The sequence below is a fragment of the Balaenoptera ricei genome, chromosome 20 (assembly GCF_028023285.1).
Source record: "Balaenoptera ricei isolate mBalRic1 chromosome 20, mBalRic1.hap2, whole genome shotgun sequence".
NCBI lineage: Eukaryota > Metazoa > Chordata > Mammalia > Artiodactyla > Balaenopteridae > Balaenoptera > Balaenoptera ricei.
In genome coordinates, this window is record NC_082658.1 from 15,530,281 (window position 1) to 15,550,561 (window position 20,281).

Sequence of the window (20,281 nt, forward strand, 5' to 3'; positions counted from 1 at the left end):
TTGTGGCTCGTGGGCTCTAGAGTGCAGGCTCAGTAGTTGTGGCGCACAGGCTTAGTTGCTCCGCGGCATGTGGGATCTTCCCGGACCAGGGCTCGAACCTGTGTCCCCTGCATTGGCAGGCAGATTCTTAACCACTGCGCCACCAGGGAAGCCCCTATACTCTTTTTATTAATAACTTAGACATACACAAATAAATGGGGGGAAAAAGTCCTACACACACACACACACACACACACACGGTGGTTCTCCCTTGTGCTATTTAGGAATACAATTTTTATAAGATTAGGGACTCTTTGCATTTTAAAAAATTCATTAGTTTAGCACTTAGCTAAGAGAACAGGCTTTTAAATGCTTATAATCTTCCATTACAACATCCCACTATTCTGATTCTCTCCCACTGGAAGTGGGAATCACTATAGAGGCAGGACACCTAGAGATAGAAAGTACTCATTGTTTGGCAAAACTTACACTAGTTTCCTTGCCTACATAATTCCCCCAATGTACAAGAAGTACTATGTGCACATCAATGTATGATGAGGACTATTTGGCTGAAATGAAAAGCAATATTTGACAAGCTCAAGAACCTTAAATGCTTCACTGAAATCTGTAAGACTGACGTTTATCACTGAATGTTCCTTTGGATTTTAAACTGAGGTTTCTAACAACTGCTTTGAACAGACATATGTTTGAGATACAAAATATGGTAAAAATGTGTTACTTGTATAATACAGTATTTCCATATTATTCCCCTACTGACCTGGATTTCCTTACCCATCGTACAATGTATTCTAATGTGGAAAGCAAGGCATTTATAGATTGCTCACAGTAAGAAAAGTATTATCCTCAAAAGTCACCTTTGTCTAAATGGCAAATGTATTCTCTGTTAGCTTCCAAATCTGGAATTTATTCTAGAACCTGCATGTTAAAATAACATGATGTAGTTACCCAGACTTAAAGAGAAAAACACCATTCTAGGAACAAGTATTTCACTGGACCATAATAGTATAGGTTAGGCAAGAAGAAAGAACTACAGACAGTTATTAGAAGGGCAGCAGGGGAATTCTGAATATAAAAGGGTAGGGTACCAGGAATACTATGGAACTCTTCTATTGGAAGACAAGGATGAGAAGGATTCATGCTTCCAGAACACAGAAAGGTAATATCAAATATGTAGAAAAAGCAAGGAAAATTCGTTGCTTCATTTAAACAACTTTCTTTAAAATTTCAATTTACTCCTTTGAGTGTGGGTTGGACCTGGTGACTTGCTTCTCATGAAAAGAATACAACAAAAAGTGACAGGATGTCACTTTTGAGACTAAGTTATAAAAAACTGTCACTCTCATATAGCTCGCACTCTCTCTGCCTCTTGCTTGCTTGCTCTCATGAAGCAAGTTGCCATGCGTGAGGTGCCCTGTGGAGAAGCCCACAAGGTGAGGAACTGAGGCTGGCCTCTGGTAAAGGCCAGCAAGGAACTGAGGCCCTCAGTTCAACAGCCCATAGGAACTGAATCCTTCCAACAACTATGTGCATAAACCTGAAAGGGGAGCCTTTTCCAGTTGAGCCCTGAGATGACTACAGCCCAGGCTGTCATTTTTTTTTTTTTTTGCTGCTCCTCGCAGCTTGCAGGATCTTAGTTCCCTGACCAGGGATTGAACCTGGGCCCTTGGCAGTGAAAGTGCAGAGTCCCAACCACTGGACCGCCAGGGAACTCCCCAGGCTGCATCTTGATTGCAGCCTGTGAGAGACCCTGACCCACAGAATGAGCTAAGTAGCATCTAGATTCCTGACCCACAGAAACTGTGATAGAAAATGTTGCTGTTTTAAGCTACTAAGTTTTATGGTAATTGGTTATATAGCAATAGATAACCAATACAAGGACCTATTCACAAGGGTACTCAATAATGATAAACAGAATATAACCAACATTCCCCATGTCTTATATTTTTTTTTTTGGTGGCCATGAGGCTTGTGGGATCTTAGTTCCCCAACCAGGGATCGAACCCAGGCCCTTGGCAGTGAAAGCGCAGAGTTCTAACCACCGCACTGCCAGAGAATTCCCTAACTTTAAATGTTATAATGAATAACTTCCAGATAAGGAAAAACAAAATGACAAAGAGGATTTTAAGTGACTTAGAGATGAAGGATGGCAGTGGTGATATCAGATGCAGAATTCATAAATCTCTAGTTTCTTAGGTATCAAAACACAAGTCATGAATAGCTTTCTGTCTCTTCCTTGTTCCCACTGAATTTTTCATGAACATTGGGCTGCAGGAATGTATATACTGTTTAGGGAAAGAAAAACACAAAACATTTTTTTTCAGAAATAAATGTATAATAATATATAAATGTGAGAGATGTTGTTAGTCATAATAACTGATGTTCCAGACATTGTGCTAAGCACATTATGTGTATTATCTTATTTAATCACCACACCCTATGGAGTAGGGTTATTTTACAGATGAGGAACCAGAAAATTAGAAAGATTAAGTAATAAAAGTTATACAGCTAGTAAGTGGCATAATTAGAACTTAACCAAACTCATCTGATCCCAGGGCTATTTACCATTACGAAAAGCTGCCTCCACTAAAAAAACAACCAAAACCCACAAAACTTAGTATCTATACATGGACTGCTTATGAAAACAGGCTAGTGACAACAGGTTATACGCGTAATTTTATCCTCTTTGCAAAGCGCTCATAAAAAGGATATAACCTTACCCATAACATTCTTAGATAAAGGGTAGTAAAGGCTCTGAAACACTTTAAAAATTGTAGCTAAGAGTTATCTAGCACTAACTATGGACCACATAATTGTCCTTATTATTTTACATATTTTATTACATCTTCATAGCATTCCTACGATACAGGTAATATTATAATCCCCATTTTACAGATAAGGAAACTAATCATTCTTATGGTTAAGTAATTTGCCCAAGGTCACACAAGCACTAAGTGGTAGAGTCAGTATTTGAACACAGGCAGTCTGGCTCCAGGGTCTGTTGTCTAAACCAGTGCACTTTACTACCTCAAAAAACCAAAAGTTAAAATTAGTTTTCAGAGTGAATGAAAAAACTGTCCATTTGGATATCTAACTAAATTACGGATCTAAGCACCATACTCACAGCCCAAGTCTTTACAATTAGTGATGCAAAACACCTTGAGAAAAGTTTATCTGAAAGTTAGTTAAAAGATGGTTAACCTTTTAAATAATGATAAAATATGAACCAAGAAAACAACTGAAAATGTTCAAAGTGAAAAGTTCTATTCAACAAAGCATCTGTCCACTGAAAGAACTTTCTAACATGTTAAGAACTTACTACTGGATAAGGGAGTGTGCAGATGAAAAGCTATTTATTTTCATATTCTAGCTCTTTGGTGTGTTTATGTTCATAATCAGTTTTCAGGCAGTATCTCTCATACTTAAAATATACTGAAATTATTCCTGTTTATCTCTCTGCTTCCTATCTCTAGTTGCTATACTGACTTTCATATCCCGATTAGGGCAGCACTGAAGTTCATTTATACCCTTCATTTGATTTACAAGTCTGTCCACTATCCAACCTTTAGGTGCTTTTTGTTGTTGTTGTTCTAACAGTTGTACCATTAACAACCTTCATTTCATGTCAACCTTTATAACAGCATTTCTTTTTTCCTTTTTCTTGGGGGTGGGGGAAGTATGTGTTACAGACCATTTTGAGAACCAGTTATAAAAAGAAGTACATATATGCATATAGAATAGTGTTTGTATGTAATTTTAAGGAGTTTAGAACCCGCCTCCCTAAAGCTCACCTGCTTAATTCAGGTTAAAAATCTTGCTGTATACTTATTGTGTTTACAACATAGTAGACTTAAGGAATACAAATACAACATAACAGAAGACGTGAATTACAAGAAAAAGCCTTCTGGTATCCATATACCAATAAAAAATCAGAGGGTTTTATGTCTAAAGTATAAAATTCATAGCCAAAAAAAAAAAAGAAGCATGCCTAACTATTTAGGATAAAGATAACATTTGATAATGTTTTCAGGAAAAACATGGAAGGAAGAAAATGAGAAAACAAATCATCCTTTTCTTCTAAGTGGAATGACCATGACTATATAGGAGTTGGAAAAAGAGGATTCAAGGAACTACTCACTTTATGTAAAATATTTGATCTATCAACAGTGGTTTGTACTTGTGCTATAGAGTACCATGCTGATAAGAAATCCAAATGAAAAATCCTTTACAAATTCAAAACCTATATAAAGAGTATGTACTCTCAAATAAGTATCATAAAACTCTCTTCCATTCTTGAGTTTCAAATACATCCTAATTTTGTTGTCACCTTAAATAACACTGTCCTTTGAAGGACAGTGCCATTTTTAAAGAGATTTAAAAGAATCTATTATAAAAAGATTAATCTCAAATTCCTCTGAAAGTATCTGCTGTGGATAAAAGCCTGTCTATTTTCAGAACACTGGTCTGGACTTTGGCCCTTAACCTTGCACACGTAGTCAAAAGTCCTATAAAACTGTCAACATGGCCTGCCATCTGTATCAAGGCTCATTTCTACACTTGAAACTATGTGTTACAACGTGCAAAATAAAAACTTAAAAAACTAAGACATAGGAATGTTGCTATCCTTTAGCAGAACCTGATCACTGAAAAATTTCAATACAAATTCATTGCAGAAATTTTAGAAAATGAAGAAAAGTATGATGATGATGATGAACAATAACAGGAAGGGTGCTACATATCTCTTCTTGTTTGTTTTGCCTGAGCTAATCATTTGTCATATACATTATTTTACTTAATCTTAACAACTCCATGAGATAGATTTATTGCAAAAAAAAAAAAGACCTATTTTTATCACAATCTTATAGACAAGGAATTTAAGACTATGAATGTTACATGTATTCACACAGCTAGTAGGCGACAGAGTCAGGAATTAAACTCAGATCTAATTTCAGAACCAGAGCTCTCATGCACTAACATATTGCCCAATAAAGAAAAGTAAAATCATCTGTAATTCCACCAGCCAGATATAACCACTGCTAACATGATCATTATCTCACCAATGCTACTTTCTCCTCTGACATCCAAACAATCCCAATTCTCTCCCTCTTTAGGCAACCAATGTTAGTTTGGTGTATTCTTCCGGACATTTTCCCCTTTGAATGTGTACTCATGTATCTATACAAATATATATTTAATTTGTTAAATTATATAAGTAACATCATGTTACATGTAACGTTGCTGTGATAGGAAATTGAGGCACAGAGACATGACATGACATGCTTAAGATCACAAAACTAGTTAGGGGAAAATCATAATTGAAACACAGTAAGACACATTTAACTAAAAATGACCCTAAACCTTTACATCTTGTTTTTCCTGACTGTTTAGAAAAACTTTAAGATCTTATGTTATACACCTCAGGATCATCACTATAATAATAACAAAATTAGCTAACATTTATAAGCATCTACTATAAAACAAGCATTGTGCTAAGTGCTCTATATTTATTAATCTAAGATTACCATTTCCATTTTTACAACTGAGGAAACTGAGGCTTAGACAGGTTAAGTGACTTGCCTAAAATCACACAGCTAATAACTAATGCTGTAGGTAGAAAAGTCAGAGTGTAGGGTGAACATGTTCTTTTATTTTGGGAATTGTTTTATTGAAATCACTGATATCAGCTGGTTACCCTAAAAAGAGAATACGGCCCTGTCTCATATGTAAAAACTGAATTTTCTACTTTTTAATTTAAGGGTCAGTCAAGGGGTGCTTATAGAATTTACACAGTAATAGAATTAGGGACAGTGTATTTCTGGACTATACTGTGTCCACTTCAAGAGTTCAACAATAAATCCTGCTTGTGACCTTCCACAAATCACTTAAATTCTCTAGGTCTTAATTTCCCCACTGTAAGACGATTATCAAACACAATTCACTTGACCTCGCCTACTCTGGTAGTTCAGTTATGTAACATCATCAATCATCTCCATGGTTAAGCTGCAGAACCAAAACATACTGTTAACTTATAACTTTTCCTCAGGTTTTCTGCATACAACAAATCTGATTTGAGGAAGAGTAAAACAAATTAATATTCTAGAATCTAATGCTATGTAAACTGAATCCTTCAGTTCTTTAGACAAATATTCTGGATCAACAGCTCTATCCCACTGCAGCTTTCCCTAAGCTTTGCAGACCAAATATCAACAACTTGCTCTGGTTTGATCCACAGTTTCCTTTTTCTTGTAGGACAACACTGAAAACTAGTCATGGGTACACAGATACCATGTACAAAAGGACAGATCAAGAAAAATATATGTCAATTTCTCAGACACAAAAGCTTTATTCTTCCCACCTAAAATACAGGCACCAACAGGTTTAAGTTAAGCTAATAAGGAAACAACATCCCCAATTACTCCTCAGAAGTCAACAGCAGAATGAACCCTACAGGTTTGCAAGCAGCCTCCAGCAGCCCTGTAACCCAGTTGGTTCTCCCAAGTGTGGCACCTCAACCAGCAGCTTCACCATTAACTGAGAATTTCTTAGAGAAGTGAATTCTCAACCCACCCAGGCTTACTGAATCAGAAATTCTGGGGGTGGGTCTTGCAATCTGTATTTGAACAAGTCCTCCAGGTAATTCTTGAAGCATGCTAAAATTTGAGAACCATTGCTCGTTTAACCTTTAGCTTAGGACTGTTGCCTCTGTCAGATATACTATTTTCCTAAATTTGCATGTGATAATGAATAAAGCAGGTGGACCGGAAGATATCAGATCACTAGCTTTAACTGCACTATTATGTATGAGTATACAATAAAATATGATCATTATTCGGTTCATATAGCCTATGTAAGAGAAATTCAAAAAGGATGGATTATTTGTTTGCTTTATGAGTCTACCAAATTCATTTGTTTATTGTTAATTTTTGGTACTATGTAGAAGATAATAGCTTCAACCCTCAGGTCACTAATCTTATCTCAGTAGAAACCTATTTCCACAGAGTTTAATAACTTTACTATAAAAGAACAAATCATTAAAAAGCTTCTGCACCTTAAATCTATTTCAGATAAGAAAAGGAGAGACTGAAGCGTATGGCAATTAACATTTTGGCAACATGTTTTAGTTTCTTCCTGGTTTTCTGAAAATCTTAACAGGTTTAGTTTGGTTCAATTCCAATTCAGCAAAGATTCCTGCTTGTGGAAAATATACGTAAGTAATAACACGGACAAGATTTTTCACAGTGATTCAGCACGGGCATTCTAACCAACAGCAGCTACCTTGCTTCTTGACAATAACAAAAGCTAGATTAGATTAAGGATGTCAGATGGGCAATCAGGAAGTGAAAGGTTAGTCTCCCCACAATCATTCTGATTTGCAAATCTGGAAAAGAAAAGGCCTCTGATAGGGTTTCTCTTCCAAAACTCAATGCAGGAATAGAGAATTAGTGCATTTATTTATTTTACTTTATTACACTAAAATTTGCATGAAGAAATGCAGAGCATAATATTCCATTGCCCAAGAAATGTGACAGTACCTCAGAACGTGAAAAAATTTTGTTCCTTTTAGAAATAGAAAAGCTATTCCTAACACATATCTGTGATTGATTTAAATTGAATAGTCATTTACAACAGTGGATGAAGCCCAAGTTTCTGCAACCTGCAAGCGAAATCCCCGAGGTCTTTCAATATTCAAAACTGATTCACAGAATCAAATGTCTCTGATTAGGTTTGGCTCAAGTTTTTGCCTACTGTCTTCTTTTAAAACATGTCTTATCTGGCTTCAGAGGTATAGTATCCTGCTATTTCAGATTACAGCTACTGATAACTTCCTTAGAACTAGAAATCACCTTATTCTGCTGATCTGTAATGCTGTAAATATGTAGTAGTTGCAGCCACTGTGCAATTTTAATAAGCAGGAATAAACAAAAGACCTAAAACCAAGTCTTGTAAAGTTCTTTACTGAAGCTCTGTTCTGTATACTCAACTAGAGCTGTGAACATTTCTGACACAGCTCTATAGACTCACTGTAGAGTGAGTGTAAAGGATGTTGCCAGGCAACTCATCTAAGTTTGGAAGAATCTAAGCATTGATAATGAGTCTGTCTCAGGTTTGCTCCCACACAAGAAGGGTTTTAGTGAACTCCCACATGTGCTTACAGGCCATTCATGAGAAGAGGTATTTCTAACAGTGAGTGAGTGTCCAGGAGCCCAAATCAGAAACCTATAATGTTTCTTTTTTAATTCAAGTATAATGTTTCCAACATCACAACTATTTTCTATAACTGTCCAGAAAACCAACAGGGATTAGGCAAAAAAGGTCATATGCAAAGGGCTAGTGTTGAATGAACATTTTTATTCACACTTGAACGTTCCTGATTGCACATGGCCAAAGCAAAATTTCAAGTATCTCAGATCACAAAAATCACCCTGAAAACGTATCTACTGAATTATTTTAATTTCCTTTGAAAATTATCTTTGAAGCTGTTTTCAATACTTACATAATTATACCAATAATCAAAAAGGATGTTCAGTAAAAACAGCGCTCTAGTAAGGAAAATATGCGACCACAGTTGCAAAAGAGGTAACGGTTATGTTTTTATGAATAATATACATGCAAAACACTGCTCTGCTTGATGGGCCTGATCCAAACCTCCCTCTTTCAAAGCAGAAACTTTGCATGCACGCTTACCAGGGCAGTATGCATCCACGTCCAGTTTCTGAGCTGAAGTGAGGGTTGGTGAGCCAAGCTCGGATTCTGGAATTCGTGGGCTCTCAACAAACTTTGCCTTCCTCAGAGGGGCTAAGGACAAAAAAGAGAGATAGACAGAGAGGGAGAGAAAAAAAAAAAAAGAGAGAGGAAAATAGAAAGGAAGGAAGAAAGAAAAAGGAAAGAGAAACAGAGGGAAAGAGAAAGGAAAGAGAAACATAGAGGGGTCATGAGTAAGGGGAACAGCAGGCAACAGATGGAAGCACTTAAATGAACGACACACTCTGTCAGACTCAGATCAGGTTACCCTATTTTTTTGTGCCAGAAAAAAAATTAACTGCATTCTTCATAGAGGAGATGGGTCTTGTTAAAAAGTCACTGCAAACTGGAAAAGCTAAAATCTCATAATCAAAACTACGAGCATAAGTTGTTAACTGTCTAGTCTATCACCTTTAGCTATTTTCTCTCTCCTTATAAAGCAAGAGCTTTCTTATTTTGTCTTCCTTTGTCATTAAATACAGGTATTGACTGAGTAAAGTATAGGACTAAGTTTTAAGATTTTGTTTATAATAATTGTAATCAAAAGTCTTCTTTATCCAGAAATAACTATTATATAATACTGGGTTGTGATAAATACCTTAAGTAAGATTAATCTATTGATATTTAGCTTAACAAGGAAATCAATTACCTAACTGCTCAGCTGTTAGGTAAGAAGTCAAAACTGCTAGTGGACTAAAATATTAACTAGGCCATGCCAGTTTACAACTGGATGCTAAAGATAAAGAGATGTGATTTAGTTACAAATATAATCATGAGGTCTATGGAACAGTAATATTGCATGCCATGGAAAACATTCATTCTTGTAAGAAATGAATGAACGAAAAAAGTATAATTCATGAATTAAAAGTTTTCATATTAAAAGCTCATATAAATTTTATTTAATGGTTTTAGGGGGAAAAGTTAAGGAACATTATTGATATACATTTAAATAATCAGTTAAATATATTAAAAGTTATAATTACGAAGATTGCTTTGGTACTTTTAAACTGAGTTCTATTAAATAAACTGTAATAGGGTGAAAGTCCTTAGCATAATACTGGTGCAAAAGTAACAGTTGAATTTGAAATTGACTTGTATGCATTACACATTATATCATAACTATAGGTGTCCCAGACATGTGAGTGCTTAAGATCACATTACTTTTTTCAAAAGTTTCTGCATGTTCTTCAAAATCCTCATCCATTACTGATTCACAGGGGGATTTTAAGTTATTCCTAAAAGACCCTGTAAAAAGTGATATAAAACTTTGTCATTACAATGACTAGAATTCTCCTCTATTTTCTTTGGAGGACAAAAATATAAAGTTTTTAAAAAATAGAAAATATTTTTGATATGTGCCAATACTCAAAACCTGCAGTCAACTAAACCACACTTTAAATCTTAAGGTATGTATGTATATTTTAAGTGTATGTTAAAAAAAAAACAAAATAAAGCCTTACTGTCTCCATGGCAACAAAGGCTAAGGGTGCTAACAATATGGTTCTCTGCCAAAAGTAAGCTCTGGAATAGCAGAACTCTCACCTCTGATGAGAGTTAAAACTTGAGCCTATTTTTAAAAATCACTATCACAAATGAAGATCTCAAATGATTTATATGCAAATCTGCAGGCTACTTATAGCCAATATTAGAATCTCTTTCACTCTGATCTCACCAATTCGAAAATAATGAAACATTTTATTTATCCAATATTGCTTTGTATAGGAGAAATTATTATAATTTAATTCTTAAATCTCTTAAGTCTTTTACTAGAATTTTATTATTTTATTTTATCATGGCAGTAGAATAATTATTTTACCTGCTGAGTTCTGACAAAGACAGCCCTGGTCCCTGTTCAAGGGACTCTATACATCTAAAAATCTTAACAATATTTATAATGAAATTTGGGGCTAGTAGACAGACAGAAATCAGCAACTTAGGGTAGATATGTGAGAAAGAAATTGAAAGATGGCAGGAGAAAATTGAGGGAGGTATGAAGAATGTATTAAGAATTATGAGATGGAGTCAAGGGGGAAAATTAGGATCCTAGAGATCTGTGAAACTCAACACCATGCAGACTTCTCTTTTCCCTTCTCAGGGAATCCCAACTGCTAACTTTATAGCTCATAGTGGACATTTAATTGTTTTTCTACCTTCATCTCTAACTGTGATCCATGGGACACTGTACATGTCTAATAATGAATTTTCATTATTCTATAAGGTAGATTATAATGTTACTCTCAGCCAAATTACAGAAAACTAGTGTTACCTGTAAGTCAATCACACAGAGGAGGTACAATCACAGGCATGACAGATTGTCCAATAGTCTTAACACTACTTGGTGGAGAACATAACAGGTCAACATGGAAGATGGGACACAGTATTTCGTTTGGAAGCCTAGAATTCCAATATACTTTATTGTAAAATAAACGGTATATAAGATTAATCAGATGGGTAAAAGAAATCTTTGTCAAAAGGGTTTACCAGATAGTTTTAAAAAAAAGTGGTTGAAATGAGATGGGTAGGGGACTCTAAAACCAAACCAGGTATTTTATTATGATATGAGAGATAACAGGAAACTACTGATCTGAAAAGAGATCTCAACCAACACTGGGAATATGAGTCTTATGCTGTAAGAGACTTGAGTGTGGGAATCTGGCAGAGTTGAGAGGAGGATGCATACTGGTTAAGAATATGGGTTTAGTCATTTCAAAGATTGAGGTTGTGGCTCTAGTACTTATAAGTAATAAGAAACTGGGCAAGTTAGTTAACGTTACTAAGGCTCAGTTTTCTCAAAAAGTCACAGGATTATTATGAGGCTTAAATAATTCCAAGCATGCAAAGTACTTAGCATAGTGCTTGGATATGATGATATAGTTCATCTAGGAGTTTATTAAGACATGGAGCAGGGAGGGCAATGGCTGTGGAAAACAAAGTAAGCGTGTGGTTCCAAGACATAGCATGGAGAGGCAGTATAACACGGTAATATAGTAATGAGGGGTTGGATAAGAGAGGAATGAAGGGTCTGAGCCCTGAAACCAGAAAGCCTAAGTTAGATCCCATCTCTTCCACTTTTTCCTAGCTGTGAGAGTTTTTCTGTGCCTAAGTTTCCTCATCAGTTACTTGGAGTTAGTAACAGTAGCTACACCATGGGGGAGTTGTTAAGGATTACACTAATTAATTCAAATAAAATGCTCAGAACAGCGCCTAGAACAGAATAAATCCTCTATAAATGTTAGCTGTTTTTATCATTGTTTCTGCTGTTGTTGTCATCATCATCACCGTCACAGATGCAGCATTATTTGGAAAGTCTGAATTGTGTGTGAGGGGGTAAAACAAAGACATTTAAGATGCCATAGGGGAATGACAAAAATGGTGACATTACCAATTTTGTTTTTAAAATTGAGAAGGGAATAATGTTGAAGAAAACATGTTATACCTTAGAAGGTGGTAGAATACCCAAATCAAAGTGGTCTAGGTTAGACAATGAGAAATATGTGGGTATATAAAGAAAGTTAAACACTATGATTTAGACCACTGGTTCTCAAACTGTGGTGCCTGGACCAGCAGCATAGCATCATCTGGGAGTTTGTTAAAAATGCAGATGATCAGACCCCATGTCAAATCAGCTGATGATCAGAAACTCAAGAGGGTACAGTCCCAGCAATCTGTGCTTAGCAAGCCCTCCAAGTGATTCTGAAGCACACTAAAGTTTGTAGACACTGAATTAGAGAGAGAGAGAGATCTATAAATACCTCATGAAAACAGATCATTAAAAGGCCTTTTCTAAGAAAAAAGTTGAAATAAAACAGAAATCAAGGCCTCATCTCTGAAAGAATTAACGTCTATTGTGAAAGTTAGGATTTCTTCTCAGTCACTCTTTTAGCAATATAACTCTTGTGTTATGTTTTTTTGTTTTGTTTTGTTTTGTTTTTAAACAGTTCCAAGTAATAAAGTATCCATCATTTGGGGCCTATTTTGAGAGAGACCAATATGTCTGTACTCACTAATTCTTACCAAGATCACTGAGGCGTGGAGGACGGGGTAATAAGAGCACTCAGATATATCACAAAGAAATGTTAATGGTGAAAGAGAAAATCCACCTATGGAGATCCTCTGTAAACTGAGATGCTGTAGATGATGTTGAAGCACACCTAATTCAAGCAATTATAAAGGCATTAAAATATAAATTTTAATAACTATTGAAATATCTGTCTTTGATAAAAGTTTCATAGCAAAGGGGAATTTTTAGGGATAAACTGTCACAAGACTCAGATACTCATGGAAGAATGGTATGGAGGCAGATAAAATAAAGCAAGGACCAGGAAAATGAGAACTGAAGGATAAATATAAAGATGAGCAGAACATAAAGTACCAAGAAAGTACTTTCACAAAGTTGGTTTTGAGATTAAAAGCATATTCAGTAAGCTTAATCTAAAAACAAATTCACTGTCAAATGAATATGGTTTCTACTAAATGTGAAAGGAGGATAAAATGATTTTAGCTATAGGCAAGAAAAAGAAATGCAAGGCACCCAAATTAGAAAGGAAGAAGTAAAATTATCTTTGTTTACAGATGACACAATCTTAAATGTAGAAAATCCTAAAGATTCCACTAATAAATGAACTCAGCAAAGTTGTAGGATACAAAATCAATACACAAAAATACACTAACAATGAACAATCTGAAAAAGAAATTAAGAAAACAATTCAATTTAAAATAACAACAAAAAGAATACTTAGGAATAAATTTAATCAAGGAAGCTAAAGACTTGGAACACTGAAACTACAAAATGTTGCTGAAAGTAATTAAAGACACAAATAAATGGAAGGATAACCCTTGTTCACGAATTCGAAGACTTAATATTGTTAAGATGGCAATACTACCCAAAGTGATCCATAGATTCAATGCAATCCCCATCAAAATCCCAATGGCATTTTTTGCATAAATAGAAAAACTCATCCTAAAATTCATATGGGTCTCAAGGAACCCTGAATAGCCAGAATAATCTTAAAAAGAATGAAGTTGGAGATCTTAAACTTCATGATTTCAAAACTTACTATAAAGCTACAGAATTAAAACAGTGTGGTACTGGCATAAGGACAGACATATAGACAGTGGAACAGAATAGAGATTCCAGAAATAAAACCCATGGTCAAATGATTTGACAAATGTACCAAGACCATTTAGTGAGGAAAGGATAGTCTTTTCAATAAATGTCGTTGGGAAACTTGGATATGTGCATGCAAAAGAATGAAGTTGGACCCTTATCTTATACCATATACAAAAATTAACTCAAAATGGGTCAAAAACCTGAATGTAAATTAAAGTTATAAAATTCTTAGAAGAAAACATAGGAGAAAAAGATCTGAACTATAGAATTGTTAACGAAGTAGAGAGAAACAGTGGAAAATTTATCTGGAAAGAGAAAACTGTATTTTTAAAAGTTTTCAACAGAGCTTTCACAGGCAGAATCTTAGGACATTCATAAAATTTTAGTTCCTAAACGTTTATTAGAAAATAAACCTTTCAGTAACAATGGATTTCCTGGAGTGGGTGTGGGAAAAAAGCATAAAAGGAGAGAGATTATTTGAGAAACTCTTTATTTCCTCCTTCTTAACCCCCAATCTATGGTGAGTTTAAAATCGGGAAATAGGTGGTAACAGCATCCTTCCAATTTATCTGATATCCTGATTGCTTGTCATAATTGTGCTTAAATGGTGACATAAACCACACCTTGAAGAAAGAAAGAATGCCAAGGAGCTTTTCTTTTTTAGTTATGCACCAATAAACAAATGAATCCCCCAAAATAGAGGGAAGAAAAACTAAAAAAAACTGAGAAAGAAAAACCAATAGAATTTGACAATTTGACACATGCTAGATGTAAGTGAAACACAGATAAAGAGAAAAACTATAATTCATATAGTTCCCCATTTTTTGCAAGGAGAAAGTATCCATCTATAGAAAAGAAAAAACATATAAAACAAATAAACACCCTCAGATGCAACCCAGAAAGAGGAAATTAAAACGTGACATGACAGTCTTTATCAAATAATGGTTAGTCTACTACAGAAAGGGTTTCTGACTCATTATAATGAAAAATAAAACTTGCTGCTCTAACCAATGACAAAATTAACATAAAACTGGCAAAGTATTTTTCTGGTTCTCTTTTCTTCTATAAAAGTATTTAAAAATGAAGTATATGTTTTACACATTTCTCTTTACCCTGCTTCTTCCCCAAATACCATGTGTTATCTTCTTTAGTCTCCCCACTTTCCAGACTCTAAGCTACAAATGAAAATTGTTGCATGTTGTTTTACACCCATACTATGCAGTGAAGTATCAAATAATTAGAATGCATTTATTTTAAATCTAAATATATATTAGTATAGCTAGAAATACAATATGCATATTTATTCTTGACAACAGACTATTAGAGATCTGATGTCTTTGAAACCTATACAAATATAAGTGAAATATGAAATGTGTGCAGTGTGGCAAAGTCAACTATGTTTACCAATACAAATATCAGTTAGTGTGTGGTCACTAGTTATCCCTGGATAACTAGTGGGTGGGCTCGCCTGTGAACATTTCCTATCTCCACTGATCGTAGTGAACAGCTTTATAAAGGAGGAATCCAGAATTCATTTTATTTGAGCAAAAAAGCAACATTGCATAGTTTTACCATTTCCAAAACTAACAGCAACTACATCTATTTTTTTTTTTTTACTTGAAAGGTAGCTGATCAGCATCAACTTACAGCATTATGGTCCCACTGAAAGTAAGGACTGAAAAGAAGGTCCCACTTGAACATAACACAAAGAATACAGAAGCTATCCAAGTACAGAGAAATTTAGCAATTTGAATATCAAAATAAGTTCTTTTAAAGTACCTATACCTAAAGTACCTAAAAACTTTAATACTAACTTCCTAATAATGAAAACAAAACAAAAAACTCTGAAGAAACAAAACCCAAATAACTGAAATGACATTAATAATTTTAAATTTATAAAGAATTCAATAAAGTATGGAACAACTATTCACTAACAGTGACACAGCAAACTGCTACAGATAAATAACAATAAATGGAACTTGAGATAGTACATTGGTATATTTATTTATTTACAAGTAACAACTTCAAAGCAATAGGATGTCTCAAATACATTCATAAGGCTGTCTATCGACCAAAATATAGAGGTTGTGAGATCAGTGCTAAATTTTTTTTTTTAGTACTTTCTTCTTCAGAAGTTATAGCTGTGAGGTATAAATTTATATATAAACACATATAGCTGAAAACTCTAATATGAATCTAATTTCTTCCTATTTAATTTTTTCATCTTTAAGGTACCCCTTACTTAAATAATCTTGTAAAAAAATACAACATAACAAAGGCACCTCCTCTACTAGAGATGCTAATAGGTAATAAAAAAGGAGGCATCAGAATACATTTTAGGGATTATCATAATCATTTGACAGGATTAGGATACTTCACTAACATGAAAATTCATATTTACTCAAAATGTAAATTTAATCCTAAATGAAAGTTTTACATATAAATACTGATACTTTTAAAGTGAGAATTCTTTTTGTTAGAAAACTGCATACAACCATTTGTAAGCCAATTCCATAAGAGCTCTTCCATTCAATTCAATAAATGCTATTGTGTTCCTACCATGTGCAAAGCACAGTGCTAGACACTTCAGGGGATTCAAACATGATTAAGGCAGTCTCTGACCTGAAGGAATGCAACAATGGGATAAGACAGAACAAGAACAGCTATGATAAGAAGCAGAGAAAGTGCCATGAAAAAAGTACAAAACAGAAGCTATAGGGTTTAAAGAAGAGAAAAATGTACATATCTTCCTCAACTTATGATGGGGTTACATCTTGATAAACTCACTGTAAGTTGAAAATATCCAAAGTTGAAAATGCATTTAATACACCTAACCTACCAAACATCATAACTTAGCCTAGCCTACCTTGAATTTGCTCAGAACACTTACATTAGCATACAGTTGAGCAAAATCATCTAACACAAAGCCTATTTTATAATACAGTGTTGAGTACCTCATGTGTTTATTGAATACCATACTAAGTGAAAAGCAGAATGGATGTATGAGTAGAGAATGGTTCTAAGTGCACCGCTGGTTTACCCTCATGATTGCCTGGCTACTGGGAGCTTTGGCTGCTGCTGCCCAGCATGACAAAAGCATCTCATACTACATATTGCTAGTCCAAGAAAATATCAAAATTCAAAGTTCGAGGTATGGTTTCTATTAAATGTATATTGCTTTTGCATCATTGTAAAGCTGAAAAATCTTAAATCAAACCATCATAAATCAGGGGAGCATCTCTACTTCAGAATGCCTCCCAATTCAGTATGAAGTTTAATAAATATAATTAATTTTCTATTAAAATCAAAATTACAAGGTTAATTTAAGGAGCTAATTTTGAGAGAATTACTAATCTTGCTAATTCACCTTTTTTAAAGTTTCAATGAAGAATTTTATGGTTACAATGGTTGAAAAGGTACTAGGGGAAAAAATGCTCAGCATATGTTTTTAAAAAGTTGAAAAAGAACAAACTAAACCTAAAATCAAGCAGAAAAAGGAAATAATAAAGATTAGAGCAGAAGCATTAAATAGTAAATAAAAAATTGAGGATTGAGGACAGTAATGAAATCAGAATTTAATTCTTTGAAAAGATGAACAAAATGAAAAAATCTTTAAAAATGGGCAGAAGAACTGAATAGACATTTTTCCAAAGAGGAAATGCAGATGGCCAACAGACACATGAAAAAGATGCTCAACACTGCTAATCATCAGGAAAATGCAAATCAGAACCATAAAGAGCTATCACCTCGCACCTGTCAGAATGGCTATCAACAAAAAGAACACAAATAACAAATGTTGGTGAGGATGTGGAGAAAAGGGAACCTTTGTACACTGTTGGTAGGAATGTAAATTGGTGCAGCCACTGTCAAAAACAGTATGGAGATTTCTCAAAAAACTAAAAATAGAACTACCATATGCCCCAGCGACTTACTCCTAGTATATATCAAAAAAAAAACCTCGAAAAAACTAATTTGAAAAGATACATGCAGGGCTTCCCTGGTGGCGCAGTGGTTGGGAGTCTGCCTGCTAATGCAGGGGACACGGGTTCGAGCCCTGGTCTGGGAGGATCCCACATGCCACGGAGTAGCTGGGCCCGTGAGCCACAACTACTGAGCCTGCGCATCTGGAGCCTGTGCCCCGCAACGGGAGGGGCCGCGATAGTGAAAGGCCCGCGCACCGCGATGAAGAGCAGTCCCCGCACCGCGATGAAGAGTGGCCCCCGCTTGCCGCAACTAGAGAAAGCCCTCGCACGAACTGAAGACCCAACACAGCCAAAAAATAAAAATAAATAAATAAAGTAGCAAAAAAAAAAAAAAAAAAAAAAAAAGAGTTACTGGCTCTGTCTGAGCCATTTTGGAAAAAAAAAAAAAGATACATGCATCCCAATGGTCCTAGCAGCATTATTTACAATTGCCAAGATACGGAAGCAAACTAAATATCCATCAACAGATGAATGGATAAAGATGTGGCGCGCGCACACACACACACACACACACACACACACACACACACATATACACACACCAGAATACTACTCAGCTGTAAAAAAGAATGAAATTTTGCCACTAGCAGCAACATGGATAGACTTGGAGGGCAAAATGCTAAGTGATATAAGTCAGAGAGAGAAAGAAAAATACTGCATGATATCACTTATATGTGGAATCTAAAAAATACGACAAATTAGTGAATATAATGAAAAAGAAGCAGACTCACAAATACAGAGAACTAGTGGTTACCAGTGGGGAGGGGGAAGGAGGGAGGGACTAAAAAGGGGTAGGGGACTAAGAAGTACAAACTATTAGGTATAAAATAAGCTACAAGGGTATATTATACAACACAGGGAATACAGCCATTATTTTATAATAACTATAAATGGAGTATAACCTTTAAAAATTGTGAATTACTCTATTATATACCTGTAACTTATATAATATTGTACAGCAACTATACTTCAATAAACAAACAAAAAACAAACAAAAAAGATGCACTGTATTTTAAAGTTACATACAATTTTCAGATTTTACAAAATAAAAGGATTTATACCTTAAAAAAAAAAATTTTTTTTAATCTTAAACCAGATTGACCAAGAAAAACAGCAAAGACACAAATTACCAAAACTTACGAATGAAAGAGAGGACATTGCTATCGACTCCACAGAAATGAAACAGATTATAAGAGAATGTTATAAACAACTTTATGCCAACAAATTAGACGGTTTAGATGAAGTGGACAAATTCCTGACACAAATGATCAAAATTAATGCATTAAAAAATGGAAAATCTGAATAGACTATTACATGTAAGGAAACTGAATTAGTAATTAAACATCTTCCCATAAAGAAAAACCCAATCCTAGTTGGCCTCACTGGTGAATTCTACCAAATATTTAAAGAAGAAATAATAGCATGCTTTTACAAACTCTATCAGAAAATTAGGAAAGAAGTTGGGACAGGAGCAAGAGACCTAGAAAAACAGGTTAGTTTAGGTACATGTGGCTAGATTTTGTATCAACAGTCTACAAGAAATCTGTAGTGATATTTATTTAATTTATGAATTTAGTTTATTCATACTTAGCTTAAGCACTTAAATAAATATCATCACATTTTTGCCTTGTTTTAAAAATTAGTTAATATGACACCATTTTAAGTTTTATCAAATAAAAAAGTTTAAAAACTAAGCTTTTTCCAATATTACATCTATTGATAAGTTTTCTTATAAAGCTTTATAAAAAATTATAATTTTGCTCTGATCTTATTTGGTAGTTCAAAGCAAAATTAAGTATAAAAAAATCTTGTAGAAAGAGCATTCCAATAGTAGAAAAATATGCTTAAACTTTGTTTTAGAAAGATCAGTGGGAAGGGTAATTCTGTTTGAGACTTGTATAGCCTCTTTTGTTAGTGAAACTAACTTCTTGCTGGAGCCTAATTCTAATGCTAGGTACATAGCTCTAAAAACAAAATATCTCACTTTCAAAAAGTTATGCAACAACCAATAGAACAACAGCTAACATCTGTATAACAGTTTACCTAACTCATTCAACGTTCATAATTTTCCATGATGAACACATTAACCTTGTTTTGCAGATGGGAAAATAGAATCAAAAGATCTCTTGGGGCTTCCCTGGTGGCGCAGTGGTCGAGAATCTGCCTGCTAATGCAGGGGACACAGGTTCGAGCCCTGGTCTGGGAAGATCCCACATGCCACGGAGCAGCTGGGCCCGTGAGCCACAACTACTGAGCCTGCGCGTCTGGAGCCTGTGCTCCGCAACAAGAGAGGCCGCGATAGTGAGAGGCCCGCGCACCATGATGAAGAGTGGCCCCTGCTTGCCGCAACTAGAGAAAGCCCTCGCACAGAAACAAAGACCCAACACAGCCAAAAATAAATAAATAAATTAATTAATTAAAAAAAAAAAACCCCACAAAAGATCTCTTG

At 34.9% G+C, this 20,281-nt stretch overlaps 1 protein-coding gene across 7 annotated transcripts in view; it reads right to left on the reverse strand.

The window, feature by feature from the left end:
* TANC2 (tetratricopeptide repeat, ankyrin repeat and coiled-coil containing 2) overlaps nt 1-20,281 on the reverse strand; it is a 358,004-nt gene that overhangs the window by 173,227 nt on the left and 164,496 nt on the right. The window contains exon 5 of one of the 7 annotated variants that reach the window (XM_059909103.1): nt 8,683-8,793. The exons of the other annotated variants lie outside the window; for them this stretch is intronic. Coding sequence (XP_059765086.1) covers nt 8,683-8,793 — 111 coding nt within the window. The remainder of the gene's footprint in view (nt 1-8,682; nt 8,794-20,281) is intronic. 7 annotated transcript variants of the gene reach the window in all.